This window comes from Bos taurus, chromosome X (assembly GCF_002263795.3).
Source record: "Bos taurus isolate L1 Dominette 01449 registration number 42190680 breed Hereford chromosome X, ARS-UCD2.0, whole genome shotgun sequence".
In the NCBI taxonomy this organism is placed as follows: domain Eukaryota; kingdom Metazoa; phylum Chordata; class Mammalia; order Artiodactyla; family Bovidae; genus Bos; species Bos taurus.
The window spans coordinates 36459674-36484558 of NC_037357.1; the positions used below are offsets into that span (position 1 = coordinate 36459674).

The 24885-nt window shown below is 45.3% G+C and overlaps 1 protein-coding gene across 2 annotated transcripts; it reads right to left on the bottom strand.

The window, feature by feature from the left end:
* Positions 1-3736: 3736 nt before the first annotated feature.
* Positions 3737-23717, bottom strand: PWWP4 (PWWP domain containing 4). Of its 2 annotated transcripts, none has more exons than XM_024988753.2 (3): positions 23615-23717; positions 8403-8583; positions 3737-7634 (listed from the first exon to the last, which is right to left on the bottom strand). In XM_024988753.2, the coding sequence occupies exon 3, from the start codon at positions 7418-7420 to the stop codon at positions 5363-5365; it is 2058 nt and encodes a 685-aa protein (XP_024844521.1). In that variant the 5' UTR covers positions 7421-7634; positions 8403-8583; positions 23615-23717; the 3' UTR covers positions 3737-5362. The 2 variants fall into 2 exon arrangements, with proteins under 2 accessions (XP_024844521.1, XP_059739849.1); XM_059883866.1 differs by lacking the exon at positions 23615-23717 and adding an exon at positions 10089-10259.
* Between the last annotated feature and the right edge of the window lie 1168 nt (positions 23718-24885).

Here is a 24885-nt window from a genome sequence, read left to right on the forward strand (position 1 = left end):
CAGTGGTTAGGCCAGGGCTATGGAGGGACCTGAAAGTTAGCAGTGTGGAGGAATGGGTTTGTGAACAAGCATTTCTGTAAGCTTCTACTTGCAGCTGGACATGAAAAGATAAACAGGACAAGGCCATTCCCTTGGAAAATTAAGAACTCAGCATGGGGGACAGATAAAGACAAACTTAAGCATAACACACAAAACCATGAGGTCATTGTTACAAGGAGTAGCAACAGAACGTGGGAGTGGATTGTTGCAGATAGGGAACAGATCAGAGAAAGCAGTCTTCTAGGGAGGCCTGGCGTGCTGGGATTCATGGGGTCACAAAGAGTCTGACACGACTGAGCGACTGAACTGAACTGACTGATGGGTGGACCTGGAGAATTTTTCTAAGGTGACCCAGGAAGGAAACATTCTAGATGGGGTGAAGGGAGTGTCTGAAAGCATGGAGGCAGGACTAGATCTCCAGTATTGAGAGCACCACTGCTCCAGTGCTGAGGGTGGGCTGTGAGAGGAGGTAGAGGTCTAGGAACCAAAACATCAGCATCCTTGGAAAGTTTCAGAAATGCAAATCCTCAGGCCCCATACTGTTGAAGAAGTCTGATGGTCGAGAAAACAAGCACCACACTCGGAGAGTTGGAGAACTCAGGTTTATTACACCAGCAGGTCCAGAGGAGTTAACACTTCCAGCTCTGAACACTGAACAAAAGCATTACAAAGGTTTTATAGACAGTGCATGACATCAGACTGTAGTGGCAGTGCTGACTGTTAATAAGCTAGTTTATTTTATTTTATTTTTTAAATTTTATTTTATTTTTAAATTTTACATAATTATATTAGTTTTGCCAAATATCAAAATGAATCCATCACAGGTATACATGTGCTCCCCATCCTGAACCCTCCTCCCTCCTCCCTCCCCATACCATCCCTCTGGGTCGTCCCATTGCACTAGCCCCAAGCATCCAGTATCGTGCATTGAACCTGGACTGGCATCTCGTTCCATACATGATATTTTACATGTTTCAATGCCATTCTCCCAAATCTTCCCACCCTCTCCCCCTCCCACAGAGTCCATAAGACTGTTCCATACATCAGTGTCTCTTTTGCTGTCTTGTACACAGGGTTATTGTTATCATCTTTCTAAATTCCATATATATGCACTAGTATACTGTATTGGTGTTTTTCCTTCTGGCTTACTTCACTCTGTATAATAGGCTCCAGTTTCATCCACCTCATTAGAACTGATTCAAATGAATTCTTTTTAATGGCTGAGTAATACTCCATTGTGTATATGTACCACAGCTTTCTTATCCATTCATCTGCTGATGGGCATCTAGGTTGCTTCCATGTCCTGGCTATTATAAACAGTGCTGCGATGAACATTGGGGTACACATGTCTCTTTCCCTTCTGGTTTCCTCAATGTGTATGCCCAGCAGTGGGATTGCTGGATCATAAGGCAGTTCTATTTCCAGTTTTTTAAGGAATCTCCACACTGTTCTCCATAGTGGCTGTACTAGTTTGCATTCCCACCAACAGTGTAAGAGGGTTCCCTTTTCTCCACACCCTCTCCAACATAATAAGCTAGTTTAAACCGGGGGTTTCGTGCAAGTGGGAAGAGCTGTTAGGACACAGTGGGGGAGGGGGGTGCCTGACCTTTACACAAACAAACGTGGTTAAGCAGGCAGCTCCTGGCATTGTTGTAAGTTTCCATTTTCCCAAACAGTCATAACTTACGTGACTTTGCAAGGAGCAAGTTGAGTTATAGAAGCAGAAGGAGTATTTAGTTATTTCTAGCTGGGTGTAGGTTTTAAATTTTCCTCTTCAATACTTCTGGAATGGAGCCCAGCACTCTGAACTTTAACAAACTCTCCAAGTGGTTCTGACAGGGAAGAAACTTCTAAAAACACAGCAGCCCAGCATTGGTTTTAGTGTACAGGGTTTGATGTGACTGAATTCTAAGCCTAGTCCCACCACTTATCAGCTTTGTCACCCCAGCAATACTCTTCACCTTTTGGAATCCCATTTCCTGCAACTCTGAGGTGGCCACAGTAAAGATATGTCCCTGATAGGTGTTTAGGCAGGCTTGGATAGGACAGTGTGTGTATAACATTCAGGCGGGGTCTCATGCAGCCCTCAGCAGAGGGAAAGGGACACCCTCTCTTGCCCACCCTTCTCCATGTGACTGCCCTCAATATGGAACTGGGCTCACTCAAACAAGTTCTCTTGCTCAGTTGACTAGTTTTGGTGATTACCCGTTTTGCCCCAATAAACACCATTCCCTTCCCTTTTTGGTTCCTCATCAGTAGAATGGAGATCATGAGATGTGCTCTTGGGCTAGAGCTAGGACGTGAGATTATGGGGAAACAATCTCTCCCACATCCTGGTGGGCACGCTTCTCTCGCTCTTTTCCCTCACTGCTGTGATTGTCCTTCCACGTGTGCCCAACATCACCTCCTAGAGGGAGCACTCTTGCAGCATTCTTGTGGGAAGAAGCCTTACGGTTTTCTCAGAAGAGCTACGGAAAGCCCTGCTCTGCTTCCACTCCATCTCGATCTTGCCTCAGTCTCGGGGTGCCTGGGCTCGCCTCATTTTGTGCATGGGGGCGGGGCCAGGAGCTGGGAGGCTTGGGGGCATGATGGGAAGGGCTGTCAGTCACCACTCAGTCAGAAAGGCTAGTCTGGAGACTCTGAGCTGTGCGACCCTGGAAGTTGGAGGCTCAGGGAACTCCGTGCACCTTGGAGTCTACACACTGATCCCAGGGCTGATCTCAGATGAAGCAGGGCAGCCGGCACCTCCAGCATCCAGATCTTCATGTGGCATATGAAAATGCAGGTGCCAGTGTTTCAGCCCAGATCCCCAAATCAGACTCGCAAGGGTGGGACCGTGAAAGCTGCATCTGAGTCTCAGTGGCAGAGTGATACTGAGGAACATGTTTGAAACCCTGCCAGGTCAATGCTGGCAGCAGTCTCCAGTGAACCTGCCATACCAAGGTCATGGAGGGGGCATGTGCAAGGTTAAGGTCTTGAAAGATGGCTTTTGAAATCTCACATAGCTTTGGAATTGACGAAGACTCCAAGCTTCCAAATATAATTTTACAGCACAATTTTAGTGTTTCATCATATTCAAATTCCTTGGACTTAGAAATTCCCAGGTGGCTCAGACAGTAAAGAATCCGTGTGCAATTTGGGAGACCTGGGTTCCATCCCTGGGTTGGGAAGATCCCCTGGAGGAGGGCATGGTAACTGACTCCAGTATTCTTGCCTGGAGAATCCCCATGGACAGAGGAGTCTGGTGGGCTTGAGTCCATGGGATTGCAAAGAGTAGGACAGGACTGTGTGACTAAGCACATACAAGTGATGTGGTCAGTAGCAGATAACCACAAGCCACTGGGAACCAGGTGTGCAGGATCCCGGGTGTGGATTGTGTGTGGTTTAGCACTGAATTGAATGACCTGGGCTGAGAAAGAATAAGTAAATATGTATTTGTGTGTGCTAAGAAGAAACATAGGTGAAAGAGTCATTGGATAATAGACTCATTGCTGCTAACGGATAAGGGCACATGCAGGTGATGTGGGCCAGGAGGAGGCTGAACTCCTCCTAGAGGAGGAGGAGTATTATTTAGACATTTCAACTGTGTACAATCTGAAATGTGATGAAGCGGAAGTTTGAGGTGAAAGACACAATGGTTTTATTGTGAATCAAAACAGCTCCCCTTTGCAAATTAAAAAAAAAAAATCACATGGGCATGCAATTTTATCCCCATAACCTGGGGCTACAGTTTTTTCCTGACTCATTGGAAAAGACCCTGATGCTGGGAAAGATCGAAGGCAGGAGGAGAAGGGGACAACAGAGTATGGGATGGTTGGATGGCATCACTGACTTGATGGACATGAGTTTGAGCAAGCTCCGGGAGTTGGTGATGGATAGGGAAGCCTGGCGAACTGCAGTCTATGGGGCTGCAAAGAGTCAGATACAACTGAGCGACTGAACTGAACTCAGTTGAACCTGGGGCAGTGACAGTTGATTCTAAGAACAAAAACACACTCAGGTTCACGTTAAATCTTTAATGTTTATTTTCCTATTGGGTTTTACAAAATAAACTAGCTTTTCTAACACTTTTCTTCCTCTCCAAAAAAAAAAAAAGAGTAATAATGAAATCTTGTTCCCAGATAGGATAACTATCCATGAGCTTCAGAATTTACCTGTTAAACTACCTTTCACTGTACTCTGACAGCAGCCATGTTTAGCTGAATGGAGACTTTTCTGTTACCCATTTCCCAGACCCTCCTGGTCCACCTACTGCTCAGGCAGCCTGGAATGACTTACGCGTCTGCACTTACACTGCTGGAACCTGTCGGAGCTAGTTGATGAAAAAGTCAAAGGAAAAAGCTTGCTTGGTTTGGGACAAATGACTGAAATTTTTGGGAGGACATGGGTCGATGAGGGCAAAGCGCCTGCTTTGCTACAATCTATGCCAACTGGATGGGCTCGAAGCAGTCAGCCTGGACTCCAGGTCTAGACAAGTCAACTTGAGTCTATGATGGCTGTAGTCATCTTCCACAAGGGGACAGATGATGGCATGTAGGGGATCCAGTCACTGTCATATAGGAAGACAGCCAAGAGTCTGTCTATGTGGGGAAACCATTCAGCCATTGAAGAAGAGCACCTCCCACAAATGGAATCTCAGGGAAGCCAAGGGTGAACATTTTTGCAGGGGTTGACAAAACACTGACTGCACGCAAAGTTTCATTCAGCCTCACATGGACCACATGCAGATCACCCGTTAACTTTGTTTGGATTTCAGGCTGCTTTTCCAAGAACCACTGGAAGGTAGTGGTAGTATACAGGAAACATCTCTGTCACTGGTTTCATCTCTCAGGGATTTTTTTCCAAATGGATAAGCATGGCAGGGAAAAATCAGGGCTTATCTTAAGGAGGAATCCAATCAATTGTGGATACCGTTGTGCCACAGGAGGAATGGCAAACCCATGTGGCTTTTCTGTATGAAACATGCCTTAGATCTTAAACACGATTGCTGCTTTGTATCCAATACAGGGGCTTTTTCATGTAATAAAAGAATGCATGTCCACCTTTAAAATATGACATAGAGTCAAAAGCCATGTCGTAAAAATATCTGGAAAACTACACATCTGGGCAAGTAGAGGGAAATACAGCTGTTTACAATATTTAACAAATTAGTGGTGTGAGGGTTTGGGGAAGAAAAAACTGACGATGACCATGCCACTCGCAGGTGCTAGAGATGGATCCAGAGTGAATTCAAGTGTGTTCCTGAGGCCTCGGATTTCCAGAAGGTGTTTACATGCCATGTGGAGTGGGAGGCTCATGCAGTTCATACAGACGGGGATTGTTGCTAATGGTGTGGCCGAGAAGCCTGCCCGATGCCCTGTTGGGCACAGGGGGAGAGTTTAGCCTTGTACCTCTCAGCTGATCTCTTTTTTATTTTCTTCAAGATTTTCTTATCAAATAGTTCTTTTTCCCGGTAACGCACAGGTGGCCCTTGCCGGTACTTTGCTTCTGCCTCCTTGTAGTCCAATCCATCCATTGTAGCAATTGAACAAATGATTGCTTCTGGCAGAAGAACTTCCAGAAGGAAGCTCACTGGGTCATCTCTTGTCAGAGCCAGCGCTTTCTTGTCTATGTGTTTGTAGATTTCTTGTAAATGTCTTACCACGGCATCTAGCTGATCGTCATCCTCCAGGTATGTTTCAACGCAGATCACATACCTCTCTGAATGCAGAAATGATTCAAGCCACTTGGATTCTTTCCTGCCTTTGACGATGTCCAGAAGATGTGGGTCGGCCCCCTTTCTGTTCACGATGAAGTCTACCAGCTTCTCATTGGCTCGGTCCCAAGCAGCCCTCATCCGGTCAGGGAGGATTCTCTTGCAGTGCCTCTTTGCAGCCACAGGGGTCTCCTCCTCAGAATCTTCCAGGTCGGAATAATTCACCTTGGGGAAATCCATCTGCAGATCACCTTCTTGGATGGCTTTCCTCATGGGGTAACTGATGTCAGCAGCATAATAGTCCAGGAAAGAGCCCACAAAAGACCCGCGAACAAGCCCTTCTCTGTAGCTGGAAATCAGTGAGAAACACCAGTTCACACTTGCCCCGTATACTTTGCTGGCTCTCTTCATTAGCTTTTCTTTGCCATTATAATCCAGATGCTTCAACCTTCGAAGAGGAACTTGAATGCCGCTCTTCTCACAGTGCATGTTGGCCTCAATCAAAAGCACCCTTGCGGTCTGCTCGGTTGGGCTGACACTCTTGACCACGGCTGGCCAAAATGGGTGATTCTGAAACTTAAACCAGACCAGCATTCCTCTCTCAATGGGACACAGCTCCTCTGGGCACGCCATGCTTGTCAGCTGTCCCACTTCCTTGCCCCCGCCTTTCTTGATGGCACTGGTGGGCTTAATAGCCTTTGAGCCAGCTGAGGGTTGAGATTCTTGCTGCTCTTCCTCACACCCTGGGGCCTGCAGCTTCCTTTTTCTGTTTGCTAGGCAGAGTGAATAACGCAGGCCCAGGTTAGAGGCATTGGAGGATGCCTCTGCACCTTCCGAGCCTGAGTTGCAGGTGCCCTCTTCAGGGTCAACATTCACCGAGGAGGTAGCACGTTCAGGGGACACAGCCAGGGACTTTGGGCAGGTGTTGTGCACCCCCTCTTCTGGAGCCTTGGGCACAGTGAGGATGAAACCCGGTGTAAGTGATGGAAGCACACGTTCACCTCTAACATCTACACCCACCTCCTTCACTGTACAGGGCAAGGACATAACTTTTGAGGCGTCCTGCTTTTCCTTGCCCTCTTTCTCACGGTCATCTTCTGAAAGTGACAGGAAGCTTGGGTGCACCCCGGAGCTCTGAGATGACTCTGTTTGCATTTCGGTTGGGATCGGGGCGATGGGTGTGCACACCTGTGGCTTGTCCCCATATGGGCCATCCTCCCTCTCTGAAGGTACCACGGGTGATTTGGAGCTTTTGCTTTTCCTCACACTCCTTCGTAGGCCCCGCTTGGGCTTCTGACACCTTCTACAATGTTGCTTTTGCAGCCTCCTTGGAGACTGCATCTTGGACTCTGGATCACCCGCGACTCTTGCTGGAGTGAAATTTCCATTCTTATTCAGAACGTCCCAGGCCATTGTAATAGCGCATATGTAGGCCATTTCCTCTTCTTCTGGGGCGATGGGCTCCGGCTGGGCCGCTAGTGAGGTGGAGATGGATTCAATCATGGACTCCTTTAGGGTCTTTATCTTTGTTTTTTTCACTCTGATTTTTTCATCTATTGAGAGTATCTGAACTTCCAGAGAAAGGGCCCTTTTTCTCTTCTGTTGTGGTGAGACGCTGGGTCTGGACAAGACCTTGGCTGGCCAAAAGCGGCCTTTCCAAACGCATAGGACATACCTGGTGTCCATCACGATTCAACTTGGGTACTGAGGATTAGTTAGCTGAGGCTGAGGGGTCTGGCCGTCATACCCACAGCTACGGCAGGTCTCCCTTAAAGTGTGCTTGCCCACAATCTTCGCCTATGACTACAAAGCGTTTATAGCTTGTGCAGCCTGTGCTTTTCTGCCCGAATCTTTGAAAGATGCCCGAGGTTGTGCTTTCAATGGCCTATAATGGAGAATACTAGAATATGGAAAAGAAGAAAAGAGTCAGGATGGGTTGGGGGGAGGGGCATATACCTTTTGTGAAAGTGGAAGGCTTGGCCAAAGAGCATTAATGAGAGATAAAGCAAGGAAGTTTTAAGGCTATTTATCCATGTGCCTAGGGATTAGAGACATGGCAGATACGTGGGGAGAAAATACCAAAGGTACCGGGGGAGTTTTACAAGCTCCTCAAACCCAACACCTTGCCTTATTTGTTACTGTGTGTGTGTTAGTCGCTCAGTCCTGTCCGACTCCTTGTGACCCCAAAGACTGTAGCCCACCAGACTCTTCTGTCCATGGAATTCTCCAGGCAAGAATACTGGAGTGGGTTGCCATTCCCATCTTCAGGGGATCTTCCTGACCTAGGGATAAAACCCTGATCTTCTGCACTGCAGACAGATTCTTTGCCATCTGAGCTACCAGGAAAGCCCTATTTGTTAATACTGTGCATGAAAGGGCAATCACGTGGGGAGGCGGGGATATCATGACTGGGACCTTGTTTGTGTCACTGGACATCCTGTGCCTTGTGTACTCCTTGGGGCCCTTCCCAGGAGAATGCTTCACTTTTTCTTTCTTACGGAGCCAGTGCCCCACTGCCTGTGCACCCAGGGGAGCCAGAGGTGATCACCAGCATACAGATATATTGGGTGTCAGCACATTGCTATGTTAAATAGCATGAGCTTGGAATCCAGAGGGGCATAGAGAACTGATTCCAGATGAAATGTTTAGGAAAAGGGGAAGAGCTTACCCTTGGCATGCGGATCTTGGCAGGTGTGGTTCTGGAACTGGATCTGTTGATTCTCAGACTCAGACTGCACATCTGCCAGACCCTTTGCCCTGCTCGGTGCTTCTGCAGTTCACAGAGTTCTCTCAGGGCTCAAACAGCATCAACTGTACAGACTCAGGATATAAGTACCTCCAAAGTGGATCTAGAAAATGCAAAAGAAGATAGGAAATTAAGCCACTGAACCAGGGATTGGTTCATCATGCTTCCTTCCCCAAGTCTGGAATGCATGCCACTCTGAAACAGAAATGTTAGTTAAATCTCACTTATAATGTGGGAGTCACGTTTATTTCTCCCTTCTGTTGCATTTTGAAATACTTCCACGGTAAGCTACTGACTTTCTGCCACTCCCTCCTATCTCAGAGGAGTGGGGACGACCAGCTCCATGAGAGCCTTCATCTGCCCTGAATACATAGGCTTAGTAGCAGCAGCCACAAAAGACCCCGAATTGCCAAAGCAACCTTAGGAAGGGTTGAATAGCCAAAGAAACCTTGAGAAAGGAGCCTCAGGAATCAGGCTCCCCGATTTCAGACGACACTACAAAGCTACGGTCATCAAACCAGTATGGTACGGGCATGAAAACGGAAACACAAACCAGTGGAACAGAAGACAGAGCCCTGAACAGATAGCCTTAGTAGTTCATCTGCCCTGAACACATAGCTTTAGTAGGAGCAGCCACAAAAGACCCTGAATCACCAAAGCAACCTTGAGAAAGAAGGGTTGCATCGCTAAAGCAACCTTCAGAAAGGAGCCTCAGGAATCAGGCTCCCTGATTTCAGATGACTCTACAAAGCTATGGTCATCAAACAGGTATTGTACTGGCATGAAAACAGACACACAGACCAGTGGAACAAAAGTCAGAGCTGAGAAATACAGCCCGGTGCATACGGTCAATTCATGTATGACAAAGGAGGCAAGGGAAGATTGTCACTGAACATCACCAAGTCCGTGTGCCCAACCCACAGCAAGGGCAAACAATACTCAAACATTGGAGCTTGGAACAGAGAAAGGTTTATTACAAGGCCATGCAAGGAGATGGGCGGCTCATGCCCTATAAACCCCAATGTTACTGAAAGCTTTCATCAAAGCCCTCTTAAAAGCACTAGTTGAGGGAGGGAGGGAGATGCTTAGCTGTTACAAACTTCTTGTCAGAGCCTCTGTTCTTGAGGTCAGCTCATGGTCAGATGAGGTGTTCCTATAAATCTCTACCAAACAAATGTTATTCTTTGTCCCGATATGAAAGAGCAATGTCCCAAGGAGCAACTTTCACCCTCCAAGGTCCTGGGCCTGGCTAAGAGGAGGCAGAGCTCAGCCGGTAGCTCCCTCAGGGCCAGGTCACCAGACCCTCCTCATCTGTCATCACTGAAGGAGCCAGGTGCCCAACCCAAGTGGCCCCTCAGTCTCCTCAGGACTCCCCAAGGGGGAGAGACCAGGTCCCACGGACAGCAACCCAGGCTGACTGCCATTGCTACAGGATCAAAGAGATAGGGACAGGGGAGAGGTTCACTGCTTGCCTCAAAGGCTAGTGGGAGGCCTTGGTGAGGGCTCTGGAGCCATATAGGACACAGCCCCCAGCCTGTTCTCTGAGATTCCAGCTAAGGCCAGGTGAGCTGGAGGGCCTCAGGGAGAAGGCTCAGATCTGCCTCTTACCTCACTCTTCACTTCACTGACCACCACTCCACTGTTGTCTGAATCGTCACTAAGCATCCTTTCTTAACAGTTGGTAGCTTGTGAGCGGGGGCCACTGCTGCATTGTCCAACGGCTGAGCAGGACCACTGTGGCACCGACCAGTGGCTGATCAGGGCCACTAACTATCACTCATTGACAGTCGGTTGCCAGTGGGCTCCGCCCACTGTGACACTGACCAATGGCTGAGAAGGACCCATTGCCTGGTAACAGGGTGCAGAGTAATAATGCAGAGAGAGCAACGGCTGCTGTGCTAGGGGCTGAACTCACTGGGTTCTGTTACAATTCTCCCCTTTTCTTTGATACTCCTCAGTCTTGAGGATAACACATGAGTATGTTTAAACTTGGCAGAGGAATTTGTGTTTAGGGTGTCTGGGTTTCAACCTCCAATTCCATTTCATCCTTCCCCAAGTCTTTCAGGGAATGTGGCAACAACCTGTCTAGCTGTTTCCTGTTGAAGTGGGGCATAGTCCTACCTTGACTGGGGAATTGATATCAAGTTGTAAATACTCCCAAGTTCCAAGTCCTCAATTCGCGTTTTATATAAGAAAGATTTTGTATAAAAGATTTAGGAGAATGAGCCTGAAAACCAGCCTGGACCTGAATTCAGGAGAATAAGCCTGAAAACCAGTCTGGGGAGACGTGTTGTCTGGTAGCCAGACTTGCAAAAGTATAATATACCAAATTATTTTAGGTCATGAGTAACTTGAGGGGCATGGCTTCTGAATATCTGGAGAACATAGATCAAAATCAGTAATATTCCAGACAGAGACCTTAACCATTATAATCATATACACCAGTTGACTCAGTAACCAGTCCTTCTGTTAGTCTCATCAAAGTGAAAAGGAGCCAGAACTGGGGTAAGAACAACACATGTCACAAAGACCCTGGAAAAATGGTATTTGGTAATGGAGGGCCGTCCTCTTTTTGCTCTAAAAGCATCACCGCTTGCCCTGAGTTGCTTACTTTTTCTCATTTTACCTTCATGCCCCCAAAGGATTGTTCTCAATAGAGCTGCGTTATTTCAAGGGGCAAAGTAAGCAATCCTTGGTTTTAGGCTTTCATTGTATTTTATGAAAACCAGGTTTTTCGAAAGCCAGCACTTCCTAACTCACTTAATTAAGCAGCTAACAGTTCCTCTTTCACTGTTCATTCTTAAGCACTAGCATATAACACAGTCAAAATCCCCTCTCCCTTCAAGGGTGAGTGTCACTGTAAGACTGTCTTGTCACTCTGCTGATTCTGCTGCAGACAGCCTTAGGTCCATTGTGGCTGCCAGTGAGAGGGAAAATTTGCTTCTCCCACCAGTTTGATAAAAATTTCTTAACCAAATTCAGCGATATATCTGACCTATGTTTGTTTAAAAGACCTTCCTATGAATTTGCATGAAGATTAAGCAGTTTTGCAAAGCACAGCTTAACTGTCTATTAAAAACTTAAAAGGCAAGGTTGAAGATCTGATCACAATGTGTTGACAAAGAAGCTGAATCAAGTTGCTGTGGTAGAATCAGAACTATGGCTGATAGATTATACCGGGACATATAGTAAACTTTACCCATACAGTCGGAGAAGGCAATGACAACCCACTCCAGTACTCTTGCCTGGAAAATCCCATGGGCAGAGGAGCCTGGTAGGCTGCAGTCCATGGGGTCGCGAAGAGTTGGACACGACTGAGTGACTTCACTTTCACTTTCACCCATACAGTATAATCTTGGAAGGCTTTGAAAATACTTCCCACGTAGTTCAACATATCAAATGAAACTAATTCAATATTCCTCCAGATGCCTTAAGAGCTCCCTAAAGAACCTTAAAGTCAGCTGGACGTCAAAAGAAATTTAATTAAATTTTGACATTTGGGAAATTTGTCAAAAAGTCTCAAAACACTTGGTCAAACAAGGTCATTGGTCACTGTAAGACAATGCAAATATAATCTAAAGGTTACGTAAATTATGGCACAAGATCTTATGGACTCTATGGGAGAGGGAGAGGGTGGGAAGATTTGGGAGAATGGCATTGAAACATGTAAAATATCATGTATGAAACGAGATGCCAGTCCAGGTTCGATGCACGATACTGGATGCTTGGGGCTGGTGCACTGGGACGACCCAGAGGGATGGTATGGGGAGGGAGGAGGGAGGAGGGTTCAGGATGGGGAACACATGTATACCTGTGGAGGATTCATTTTGATGTTTGGCAAAACTAATACAATTATGTAAAGTTTAAAAATAAAATAAAATTATAAAAAAAAAAGGAAAAAAGTGGGTATAAAGAAAAAAAAAAAGATCTGGCACTCAATAAATACTTAATAAATGGATGACTGAAGGGTAAATGCAGTGAGATTAGTTAATACTGCCATCACCTACATCTTCACTAGCAATCTTGTAAAGTAATTGAGCCCAGATTCCTCCAAGTTGCTCCTCCTGATGTGGATCTTTGCTTAGTGGTTGAAAGTTTTGGAGGAAACCTGAAATGCTCATGACTATAGGGTCAAAGGAACCTCCTCTGAAAATACATGTTGGTATTATCTCATCTTGGGAGATTAAATCTCCTTTAAGCAACAGCATTTTTCTCTAGTGCTGGCTGCACAGAAACTTTCCAGAAGTATAAGTTTCTGAAGCAGTGCTTATTCTGGCAACAAAGGAGAAATCCTTAATTGGCAGATCATAGGCAACTATTTTCTGACAAGGAGGCACATGTCAAAACTGTATGTCAGGAGGACACTACTGAGCTATAATGCTGAAGCTGATCTCTTTGGGAAAATTGTTTCAGCCATAAGAATGACTGCCCCTTTAAAGCAAAACAAAAACAGAAACAAAAACAAAAAAACAGCATCTGGCATCAAGTCTGCAATTCCAAACATCCCATGCTATTAGTCCCTGGCCCAATGCTTGCTTTTTCTATTATAAATCTTATACATGCAGAAAATTTGAAAGAGGAAAGCAAAATCATTCACCATTCAAAGAGAGTCAGCATTAAAATCTGGAGAATTTCCCTCTTGTCATTTTTCTATGAATATTTTAGCATAATTATGTTTGTGTATTATATGTAAAGAGTTTAATTCTGAGTTTTTCCAATTTAATGTGATAACATAGCAGTACATAGCAGTTCTCCATGTGTTTTTGCAAATTATCCACAGATATTAGTGAGATCCATTTGCAAAAGTTTAATCTAATCTCAGCCTGACCATGTATAAAACTCCTTTTTTTACTCAAAACATATATCCTACTTCCCTACTATATACTGACATTTTTTTCCTTTATTCTTAGTAGCTTTAATTACATATTTAGATTCAAATCCTCAACTCTTAAACACCTTAATTTTTATTGAAAACTAAGAGGCAAGTAATTGTGAACTGTTTGTCATACCAGTATTTTCTGATTGGAAACTTAGGCTTTAGTTTTCCTCTGCTAAGAAGGCAGAGGTTGGTAAACTTAGATTTGTCCAGCAACCAATGTTCCAATATTTTATCCTATTTGAAGTGTGGCCCAGATAGTCAATGAATTCTTGCCATTTAACTTGGATCACTTAACTTGAAAGAAACTTGGAGAAAGCTATTTTAGGTAGACTTAATATTTCATCATATCAAGTTACTGATATTTTCTTGCTGACACATTTGCAACAGATATAAGGTCTTATTTGATCTCTAACAAACCTAGGTACAACAGTTGTGTTACATTTAGAAAACCAACAAACTTAAGCTAGCTTCAATACCAGATATCAATTCAGTACTGAACATTTCCGAGATCAAGAGGTTTGACATTCATTTTGGTCAATTTTCTAAATGTTAGGAAGTATTTAATTTGTAAGAGCTGTTAGTTTTGAGTCAGTTAAGTGGTGCTCATTTACAAGTTAACTCAGAAGGATTATTACCCAAAATGGTCCCATTCTGGAGAATGCACCTCAAGGGGCTGCATTCAGGAAACAAATTTGAGTTTCCCATAGCCAGCACACTTACACACAAGACAAACACACACAAAGAACAGCAACTAATTCCTGCAGGGCAAAAACAAAAGGGTGAAGTTCAACAATTTCCTCTACTTTTTAAAACAAAGATTCCTCTTATTAAAAACAAACAACGTGAAAACGGAAAGACAGGGAATCATGACCACACGTGTCGTGGCAATTCACCTGACAAACACATAGCCAAAAATAACAGTGGGGGAAAGTTAAATTTACTCAATTAACTTTATGCTTTCTCCCGGAAATATTTTTATTTTCTCAGTGTCAGAATTCTGAAAAAAGTATTTCATCAGGCCAATTTTTTTCCAACTGCCTATGCAAAAAGAACCAGTTTTGGAATTTCAGACATTTCATCTTAACCAATTTTTTTCCCTCACCATAGTGTAAAGAAGATAGTGGCTATGCAGTGTTAAAAAAAATCATCTTTCTCATACCTTAGGGTGACTATAGGATGGAACAGAGCTCTGATTATCACAGCAGGTATTATCAAATATCGAACAAACAAATGTAATGCAAAACAAGCTTGAGTGACTTACCCTAGGTGATACCAAATGTGGACCACAGTTCTGGATGTCTCTCTGCTCCAAACAGCCTCCTGCACTGGGGGGTGGGGAGCAGCTGGCGCCTGTCAGGGAGAGTCCCTCCTAGTTACACAGAGCAAAATAAACTTAGGCAGCTCTGCTAGAAACTTGGGAAGTGGCTGCCTCTGGTCAAGTTCAGTCTGCCACAGGCAACTGCTGCAGTTGCCATAAATTGAGAAAGAAGGGGAGAGCCTCAGGAATCAGGCCCCATGATTTCAGATGACACTACAAAGCTACCATCATCAAACAGGTATAGTATTGGCACGAAAACAGACACACAGACCAGTGGAACAGAAGAGGGAGCCTAGGAACAGAGCCCGGTGTATATGGTCAATTCATCTACGTCATAGGAGGCAAGGGTACATGACAGGGAAAAGATGGCCTGTTCAACAGGTGCTGTTGGAGAAACTGGACAGCTACATGCAAAAGGATCAAACTGGACCATTTTCTTACACAAAAATGGATTAAATGCACGGCCTGAAACCATAAAAGTCCTAGAAGGAAACACAAGCCATAAGCTCTTTGACATTGGGAATGACAGTGATGTTTCTGGATAGAGGCCAAAAGCAAAAGCAATGAATCAAAAGTCCCAAGGATGTAATGTACAGGATAGAGAATATAGTCAATCACACCGTAATAACTCTGTATGGTAGCAGGAGGTAACTAGACTTGTCGTGGGGATCACGGAGTAATGTATAAAAACACAGAATTACTAAGTCCTGCACGTAAGGCAATGGCACCCCACTCCAGTACTCTTGCCTGGCAAATCCCATGGATGGAGGAGCCTGGAAGGCTGCAGTCCATGGGGTCGCTGAGCGTTGGACACGACTGAGCGACTTCCCTTTCACTTTTCACTTTCATGCATTGGAGAAGGAAATGGCAACCCACTCCAGTGTTCTTGCCTGGAGAATCCCAGGGATGGGGGAGCCTGGTGGGCTGCCGTCTATGGGGTGGCACAGAGTCGGACACGACTGAAGCGACTTAGCAGTAGCAGTAGCACCACCTGAAATGAATATAATACTGTGTGTCACAATTTAATAAATGAGCTTTAATAGCACTAGTGTGCATATGCTTATGTGCGTGCATGTGTGTGTGTGTGTGTGTGTGTGTGTGTACCACACATGGGACCCATAGTGTTTGCTTGTATGCTTTCCTGGGCTTCTAAACTAATACCGAGTGGGCTTTCACAGACCCTGAAACATCAGAGACCAGACACTGTATGCAGAGTGCATCTGGCGAAAAGTTGGGCTGGATGAAGCACAAGCTAGAATCAAGATTGCTGGGAGAAATATCAATCACCTCAGATACGCAGACGACACCACCCCTATGGCAGAAAGCGAAGAGGAACTGAGAAGCCTCTTCATGAAAGTGAAAGAGGAGAGTGAAAAAGCCGGCTTAAAACTCAACATTCAAAAAACAAAGATCATGGCATCCGGTCCCATCACGTCATGGCAAATAGATGGGGAAACAATGGAAATAGTGACAGACTTTATTTTCTTGGGCTCCAAAATCACTGCAGATGGTGACCGCAGCCATGCAATTAAATATACTTCCTCCTTGGAAGAAAAGCTATGACCAACCTAGACAGCATATTTTAAAGCAGAGACATTACTTTGCCAACAACAGTCCGTCTAGGCAAAGCTATGGTTTTTCCTGTAGTCATACATGGATGTGAGAGTTGGACCATAAAGAAGGCTGAGGGCTAAAGAACTGATGTTTTTGAACTGTGCCAACAGTTGCCAAAGAACTGTGGTTTTGGAAAAGACTCCTGAGAGTCTGATGGATTGCAAGAAGACCAAACTATTCAATCCTAAAGGAAATCAATCCTGAATATTCATTGGAAGGACTGGTGCTGAAGCTGAGGCTCCAATAATTTGGCCACCTGATGCGAAGAGCCAACTCTTTGAAGAAGACCCTGATGCTGGGAAAGATTGAAGGCAGGAGGAGAAGGGGACAACAGAGGATGACATGGTTGAATGTCATCACTGACTCAAAGGACATGAGTTTGAGCAAGCTCCGGGAGATGGTGAAGGACAGGGAAACCTGGAATGCTGCAGTCCATGGGGTGGCAAAGAGTCTGACATGACTGACTGACTGAACAACAACAGACAGTGTAGATACACACTCTCAGAAGGGTGGGGTATGGGATTCCCACACAGTTTCCCTGCATCCATATACACACACCTGCACACGTTAGCTGGGGCCACCTTTCTTCCCTCAAGAGCACACTTGATCACCGTTTCCTGTGAATGCCTACTTTTCATGCCATTTTGCCGACTCTCTTTACAGCATGGATGCTCTGATGTTCAAAATATTTGCTTACATAAATTTCAACCATTAGCTGCATGCAATGCAGAAGATGCAGTTGTTGTCTCAGTCCCTCTCTTCACACCCAGAAATACACTGTTAGTAGGCCCTCCTTCTCTGTGCACATGGTACAAACGTGTATTAATGTTCACCTACAGATTTTAGCTCATCCATTATCAGTAGCAAATGCTGTGTTCATGACAGGAGCTATCATTTCCCTAATAGAGCCACGTGTGTACGACTTTGTTCACACATACCACTCATCGATCTAATATGAAGTAGATGATGGCCACACAGACATACTTTGGGCATCACCAGCACAAACTTATTCCTGGTCGAGGTTCTGAGTCCTGTGCTCCAGGGAACTCTGTTCTGGTTCTCAGAGCACAGGTGTCATGTGACGACTCAGCAAAAGGGAGAAGGAGAAACTGGTGAGTGAGCCACTGTAGTCTCCCTGCATCAGCCCATCACACAAACTCAGGGATGTCTGAGTTACCTCAGCCCCAACCGGTGAGCTTCCCATACCACAAGATACACATACATGCACTTACACACACTTTCTCTCTCTCAGCATGACATTAGAGACCTAAGATACCCTATATGGTTGCATATCATCCATGCTTTCTGCCCCTACACATGCATGCACATGATTCTGCTTCCAGGGTAGATGTTATTCTCAGCTCCTTCTAGTTTGTGATTTTAAAAGGACACTTGGGAAAATGTAAAATGATGCTCACAATCCTAAAATAGCAAAACTATTCAGCACCAGTAAACTAATCACCTAGGAATACTTAACGTAGGCACAGCAGTCCAAGGACTCTAGAATTTTTATTCTAGCTATACCTGTGCTGTATACTCTTTTGCTTTTTCCATGATCCAGCGGATGTTGGCAATTTGATCTCTGGTTCCTCTGCCTTTTCTAAAACCAGCTTGAACACCAGGAAGTTCACGGTTCACATATTGCTGAAGCCTGGCTTGGAGAATTTTGAGCATTACTTTACTAGCGTGTGAGATGAGTGCAATTGTGCGGTAGTTGGAGCATTCTTTGGCATTGCCTTTCTTTGGGATTGGAATGAAAACTGACCTTTTCCGGTCCTGTGGCCACTGCTGAGTTTTCAAAATTTGCTGGCATATTGAGTGCATCACTTTCGCAGCATCATCTTTCAGGATTTGAAATAGCTCAACTGGAATTCTATCACCTCCACTAGCTTTCTTTGTAGTGATACTTTCTAAGGCCCACTCGACTTCACATTCCAGGATGTCAGTGATCACACCATCGTGATCATCTGGGTCGTGGGGATCTTTTTTGTATAGTTCTTCTGTGTATTCTTGCCACCTCTTCTTAATATCTTCTCCTTCTGTTAGGTCCATACCATTTCTGTCCTTTATCGAGGGCGTCTTTGCATGAAATGTTCCCTTGGTATCTCTAATTTTCTTGAAGAGATCTCTAGTCTTTCCCATTTGTTGTTTTCCTCTATTTCTTTGCATTGATCGCTGAGGAAGGCTTTCTTGTGTCTTCTTGCTATTCGTTGGAACTCTGCATTCAGATGCTTATATCTTTCCTTTTCTCCTTTGCTTTTCACTTCTCTTCTTTTCACAGCTATTTGTAAGGCCTCCCCAGACAGCCATTTTGCTTTTTTGCATTTCTTTTCCGTGGGGATAGTCTTGATGCCTGTCTCCTGTACAATGTCACGAACCTCATTCCATTGTTCACCAGGCACTCAATCTATCAGATCTAGTCCCTTAAATCTATTTCTCACTTCCACTGTAGAATCATAAGGGATTTAATTTAGGTCATACCTGAATGGTCTAGTGGTTTTCCCTACTTTCTTCAATTTCAGTCTGAATTTGGCAATAAGGAGTTCATGATCTGAGCCACAGTCAGGTCCTGGTCTTGTTTTTGTTGACTGTATAGAGCTTCTCCATCTTTGGCTGCAAAGAATATAATCAATCTGATTTCAGTGTTGACCATCTGGTGATGTCCATGTTTAGAGTCATCTATTTCTGCTTTATTGACTATGCCAAAGCCTTTGACTGTGTGGATCACAATAAACCGTGGAAAATTCTGAAAGAGATGGGAATACCAGACCACCTGACCTGCCTCCTGAGAAATCTGTATGCAGGTCAGGAAGCAACAGTTAGAACTGAACATGGAACAACAGACTGGTTCCAAATAGGAAAAGGAGTAGGTCAAGGCTGTATATTGTCACCCTGCTTATTTAACTTAGATGCAGAGTACATCATGAGAAACGCTGGACTGGAAGAAGCACAGGCTGGAATCAAGATTGCCGGGAGAAATATCAATAACCTCAGATATGCAGATGACACCACTCTTATGGCAGAAAGTGAAGGGGAACTAAAAAGCCTCTTGATGAAAGTGAAAGTGGAGAGTGACAAAGTTGGCTTAAAGCTCAACATTCAGAAAACAAAGATCATGGCATCTGGTCCCACACTTCATGGGAAATAGATGGGGAAACAGTGGAAACAATGTCAGACTTCATTTTTTGGGGCTCCAAGATCACTGCAGATGCTGACTGCAGCCATGAAATTAAAAGACGCTTACTCCTTGGAAGGAAAGTTATGACCAACCTAGATAGCATATTCAAAAGCCAGAGACACTACTTTGCCAACAAAGGTCCGTCTAGTCAAGGCTATGGTTTTTCCTGTGGTCATGTATGGATGTGAGAGTTGGACTGTGAAGAAGGCTGAGCGCCGAAGAATTGATGCTTTTGAACTGTGGTGTTGGAGAAGACTCTTGAGAGTCCCTTGGACTGCAAGGAGATCCAACCAGTCCATTCTGAAGGAGATCAGCCCTGGGATTTCTTTGGAAGAAATGATGCTAAAGCTGAAACTCCAGTACTTTGGCCATCTCGTGCGAAGAGTTGACTCATTGGCAAAGACTCTGTTGCTGGGAGGGATTGGGGGCAGGAGGAGAAGGGCCCGACAGAGGATGAGATGGCTGGATGGACTGACTCGATGGGCTTGGGTCTAAGTGAACGCCGGGAGATGGTGATGGACAGGGAGGCCTGGCGTGCTGCGATTCATGGGGTGGAAAAGAGTCGGACACGACTGAGCGACTGAATTGAACTGAACTGTGCTATATACTAAAAAGTTTCTAAAAATTGTACGACCTACTTCAGTATTCTCTCGTATTTACTTTTGTGTACATTCTTTCAAGAATGAAACACTTTCTTTGAGTGCTTTCACTGCACAACCAAGATGCCAATTGTAGTTCTTTTTTTCTGATTACTACAGCAATGCTCCTTAAGCGGGACCATCAGAAGGGAAGGGTGTTAAGTGACAATATTACGCATTAAATGTCCCTCCCAGCATTCGCTTTGGCACATTGCCCAAATACTTTCCATTCAGGTTTGGTACACAGACATGCAGAAGAATTTCTTTTCATATTTTGCACTAACTGGTGTGCAATACTCTTACAGGTAAGATGGATGGCAAATGACAACAAGGTAGATAATGACTTGTCAGTATGGATCACCTTATGCACAGGAGGAACTATGTGTTAACAACAGAACTTTGAACTAACCTTTAAAGTAGCCTGAATTTTCAGAGGGCTTGGAAAAATGAACATGCATCCAATGTTTCAGTTCACAATCAAATCAAACATGTCTGTAGAGACAGAATGCACAGAGGACAACAGACCGGAGGCCGTATTAACAGTCACCCTGCTGCCAGAACTTCACTGTCAATTTGAGAACATGGAGAGGTAAAGCTCTCAAATGCACAAGCTTCAAGTTCCTAGGTCCCGGTGCACCTCTTGTTCTATTCCAGTTGTGCCTTAGGTGAGGGACCCAAGAACATGATGGCACAGAGCTTTTATTTCTCCAATCAACAAGTCTGATGCTATACAACTTACCAGAGGACATGAAAGACGTGTAAATGCAGTGGAAAAGTCTAGAAAGGCAAACACGCATGTCATGACATGGTTCCATCAGAAACAGAAGAGGAACAAGGATGGAAATGTGTGTGGTGAGGGCAGATGTTACTTTTCAAATCACTTTGTAAGTCAGTACGGGGATCACACATTTACATGTCCACAGGCACCAAAATCTTAATTTTACAAAGATGCTGAGGGGATAGGAAAGGAATAGGAAACATTAGGCTACATGAACAAACAGAAAGCAAGTGTAGAAAATGGTTCCATACCATTGCATAGAACGCAGCGAGGATACATTTGAAATGTTTGGCATGTCTTCTGAGGTACATTTTTATTCAGAAAAGGAAATATTCACTTTTAAAATGTGTGTACACCTAGCCACATAAGAGATGGTCAATTGAAGAGAGAGAGGGGATACAGAACATGCATACAGAAGGAGCAAAGAGCCGACAATTTCACAAATAGAAAATTTCCAACGTGAGGGAAAATGTCACCTCAATGTGCTAAACTCCAAGCATAATACGTTCACACACACACACACACACACACAGACTCATACTCAGATGCGTGTGCACACACACACATGAGATATGCAAATACACACACAAGCAGTAACAGTAAGGCTTTACAGAACCAAAGCAAAAGGAAAGACCTTAAAAAACAAAGACAGCACAACTCACCTGAATATTAGGCAGGGTCCACTTATTATTTTCATTAGAGGGAGCTTGATAGAATTATCTGGAGTCCAAAAAAGACAAAAAGGGAGCAATGGGACCAGAAGGAGGGCACCCTGGTAGGAAGATTGGGGCACTGGTCTTTCTGGAAAAAACTCTGGAAGATACCTCAGCTCCTAGAACCCATGACTTTGGAAGAGGAGGCCTCAGAGCTTGGGCTCAGACTTCTGAGGAAAGGTGCTGTCCAGCTCTGTGAGGTTCCTCAAGGATGTCAGGGGAAGGGTGCATGAAACTGAGACTCCTCACAGTGAAGTTGGGAAAAACTGATGAGCCTGCACCACAGGGTCAGGATCTGAGAGGAGGCCCTTCTACCCTGTCCTCCCCAACAACTTCCCCCAGGGCTCAGATCCCTTAGGAGAGAGTTCCCCAGTTTACTGATGCTGGTCTTTCTGTGGGCAGCCATGAAGACAGCCCTTGGAGTTTGGAGGTGAGCCACATTATGGACCAATTGCTCCTACTGAAGTCACACGTCCCTATCCCTGTTGTGTGAAAGGGCAGTCATGGGGGTGACCCTGAGAGGAGCAGGAATAGACAGGAAGGTACAGCCAGTTGTCTTGCTTCCAGATCACCTGTCGCCCCCCACCAACCCTGCTGGCCGACCCTCCCAGGGAGCCAGATGGCAGAGTGAAAATGGGGTTGGCAGAACCCCGTCTCAGCACCACTCAGCAGCACACAGAGCTGGAGATGAGAAGCGTTGACATCCTTTACCTGGAGCCTGATTCTCCTGACAGCACTTCCCTACCCTGACGAAAACTGCACCAGTATATCCTGTAAATGCTGTTGGGAAGAACTGACTCATTGGAAAAGACCCTGATGTTGGGAAAGATTGAAGGCAGGAGAAGGGGACAACAGAGAACAAGATGGTTGGATGGCATCACCGACTTGATGGACATGAGTTTGAGCAAGCTCCGGGAGTTGGTGATGGACGGGAAAGCCTGACATGCTGCAGTCCATGGGGTCGCAAAGAGTCGGACATGACTGAGTGACTGAACTGAATTGACATCCTATAAATTCTCTGTTTTCTCTAGGAGCAAAGAAGACACCCCCAAACCATAACATCAGCAGCATCCATTTCTAAACATAACCACGACCAAAAACAAACAAAATAAGCCTACCCCACAGTCTTTTAAGAAGGAGCTTGTGTTCATGCTTCCATAATAAAGGAGCCACTTCACTGCTTCTAATCCAATTTGCTGCTAAGTCACTTCAGTCGTGTCCGACTCTGTGCGACCCCATAGACGGCAGCTCACCAGGCTCCCCCGTCCCTGGGATTCTCCAGACAAGAACACTGGAGTGGGTTGCCATTTCCTTTTCCAATGCATGAAAGTGAAAAGTGAAAGGGAAGTCGCTCAGTCGTGTCCGACTCCTAGCGACCCCATGTACTGCAGCCAACCAGGCTCCTCCGTCCACGGGATTTTCCAGGCAAGAGTACTGGAGTGGGGTGCCATTGCCTTCTCCATCATCCAATTTACCTAACTGTAATTAGTGGTGTGCTACAAGGAAATCTGACTTTTAGAGAACATGTTTCTTGGTTTGCCTGTGCCAGCTACTCAGGGTAGGTATCTGATGATGTCCTCCCCTGGGCTATGCAAAGTTACCTTAGATCTTTCAATCCTGCTCATCTCTCCCATTTGCTGACTTCAAATTTTCTCCCTCATATCATACACATCAAAACACTTCACTCTCAGTAGGTGTAAATGATGAGCAAACTGAAGATCTTTAAGAGCTCACGCAACAGACAACCATTGTGAAGCAAAGGTGTAGGATGAGAAGTGTTTGGGGATGCCTGCTTTCAGGGACTCAGGTGACAGTGTCCTCACACAACAGGTGTGACATGACATGGGGCGGGGTATGACAGATTACTCGGGCACCTTAGCGCCCCACAAAAATAGGAGCTGCCATGCTCTCTTATAAATCAGGAGGGATCAGAGCTCTTAATATCCAAGTAAAGACCAAATCACCGGCACCACACACACACACACACACACACACACACACACACACACAACTCACATTGAGAGCACCGACTAGTGTCCATGTCTCTACACTTACTCCATCTGTCCAGTCAGTTTTCTTGTGAAATGTTTCTGCCTCCAGGAAAGAGTGGCTTACCCTGGTTGTCATGGAAACAAGAATGCCATCACAATGTTCTTTGTGCTGTTAGCTTTCTGTGGAAACCAGGAAGGATTAATACATCAGATGCAGAGTGTTGGTCTCCTTTTTAGACAGTGACCCCGCAGATAATCCAATGAATGAATGAACGAATGAACAACCAGACCATTGGACTATTAGAGACAGCATCTTCATGGAATAGGCAAAGGGGGACAGGAATTGTCACCAAATGGGTTATGGAGGGAGTAAAGTGAAAGCACAGGAGCTTCTGTTTCCCTTGAGACACATACTCTTAGGATGCAGGTCCCATTAAGGACCACCTTTCAACCTGCCATGACGCACGAGGCCAGGGATGTTTGTGCAGATGGGATCCAAGGACTCAGGGTCAACTAGAAAAGACCTGCAGAGGGGAAAATGTGTGAGGATGACACACCTGGATGTCAGGGGGAGGCGAGTGAGAAACAGGGATGCCCCAAGTCAGCTCTCCTGAGGCGACCTCTAGTTAGAGAGCCCCAGGACCACCCTGGACCCAGGACCCCAGAGTAAGACAAAACCATGCCGCTCCACGTGCAACTCACAGGAGGAGAGCCAGCTGGACTTTCATATCACTGTGTACCAACCAGGTGAGGGCTTTCACCAGCTTCTTAGCATGGAGGAAAGGGAGGGACCTACCAGGAACTGCCATCTAGCCTGTCTATTTTTGTTGCTATTCTTCAGTTGCTAAGTCATATTTGACTCTTTCCGACCCCGTGGACTGCAGCCTGAAAGGCTTCCCTGTCCTTTGCGATGTCCTGGAGGGTGCTCAAATTCATGCCCCTTGAGTCAGTGGTGCTACCTAACCATCTCGTCCTCTTCTGCCCTCTTCTCCTTTTGTCTTCATTCTTTGCCAGCATCAGGTGCATGTACGTGTGCCTTGTGGTATGGGGAGCTCACCGGTTGGGGCTGAGGTAACTCAGACATCCCTGAGTTTGTGTGATGGGCTGATGCAGGGAGACTGCAGTGGCTCACTCACCAGTTTCTCCTTCTCCCTTTTGCTGAGTCGTCACATGACACCTGTGCTCTGAGAGCCAGAACACAGAGTTCCCCGGAGCACAAGACTCGGAACCTCGACCAGGAATAAGTTTGTGCTGGTGATGCCCAAAGTATGTCTGTGTGGCCATCATCTACTTCAT

Bases quoted from the DNA above. Each gene is read 5' to 3' on its own strand.
- PWWP4 (XM_024988753.2), bottom strand. From the start codon at position 7,420: ATGGACACCAGGTATGTCCTATGCGTTTGGAAAGGCCGCTTTTGGCCA.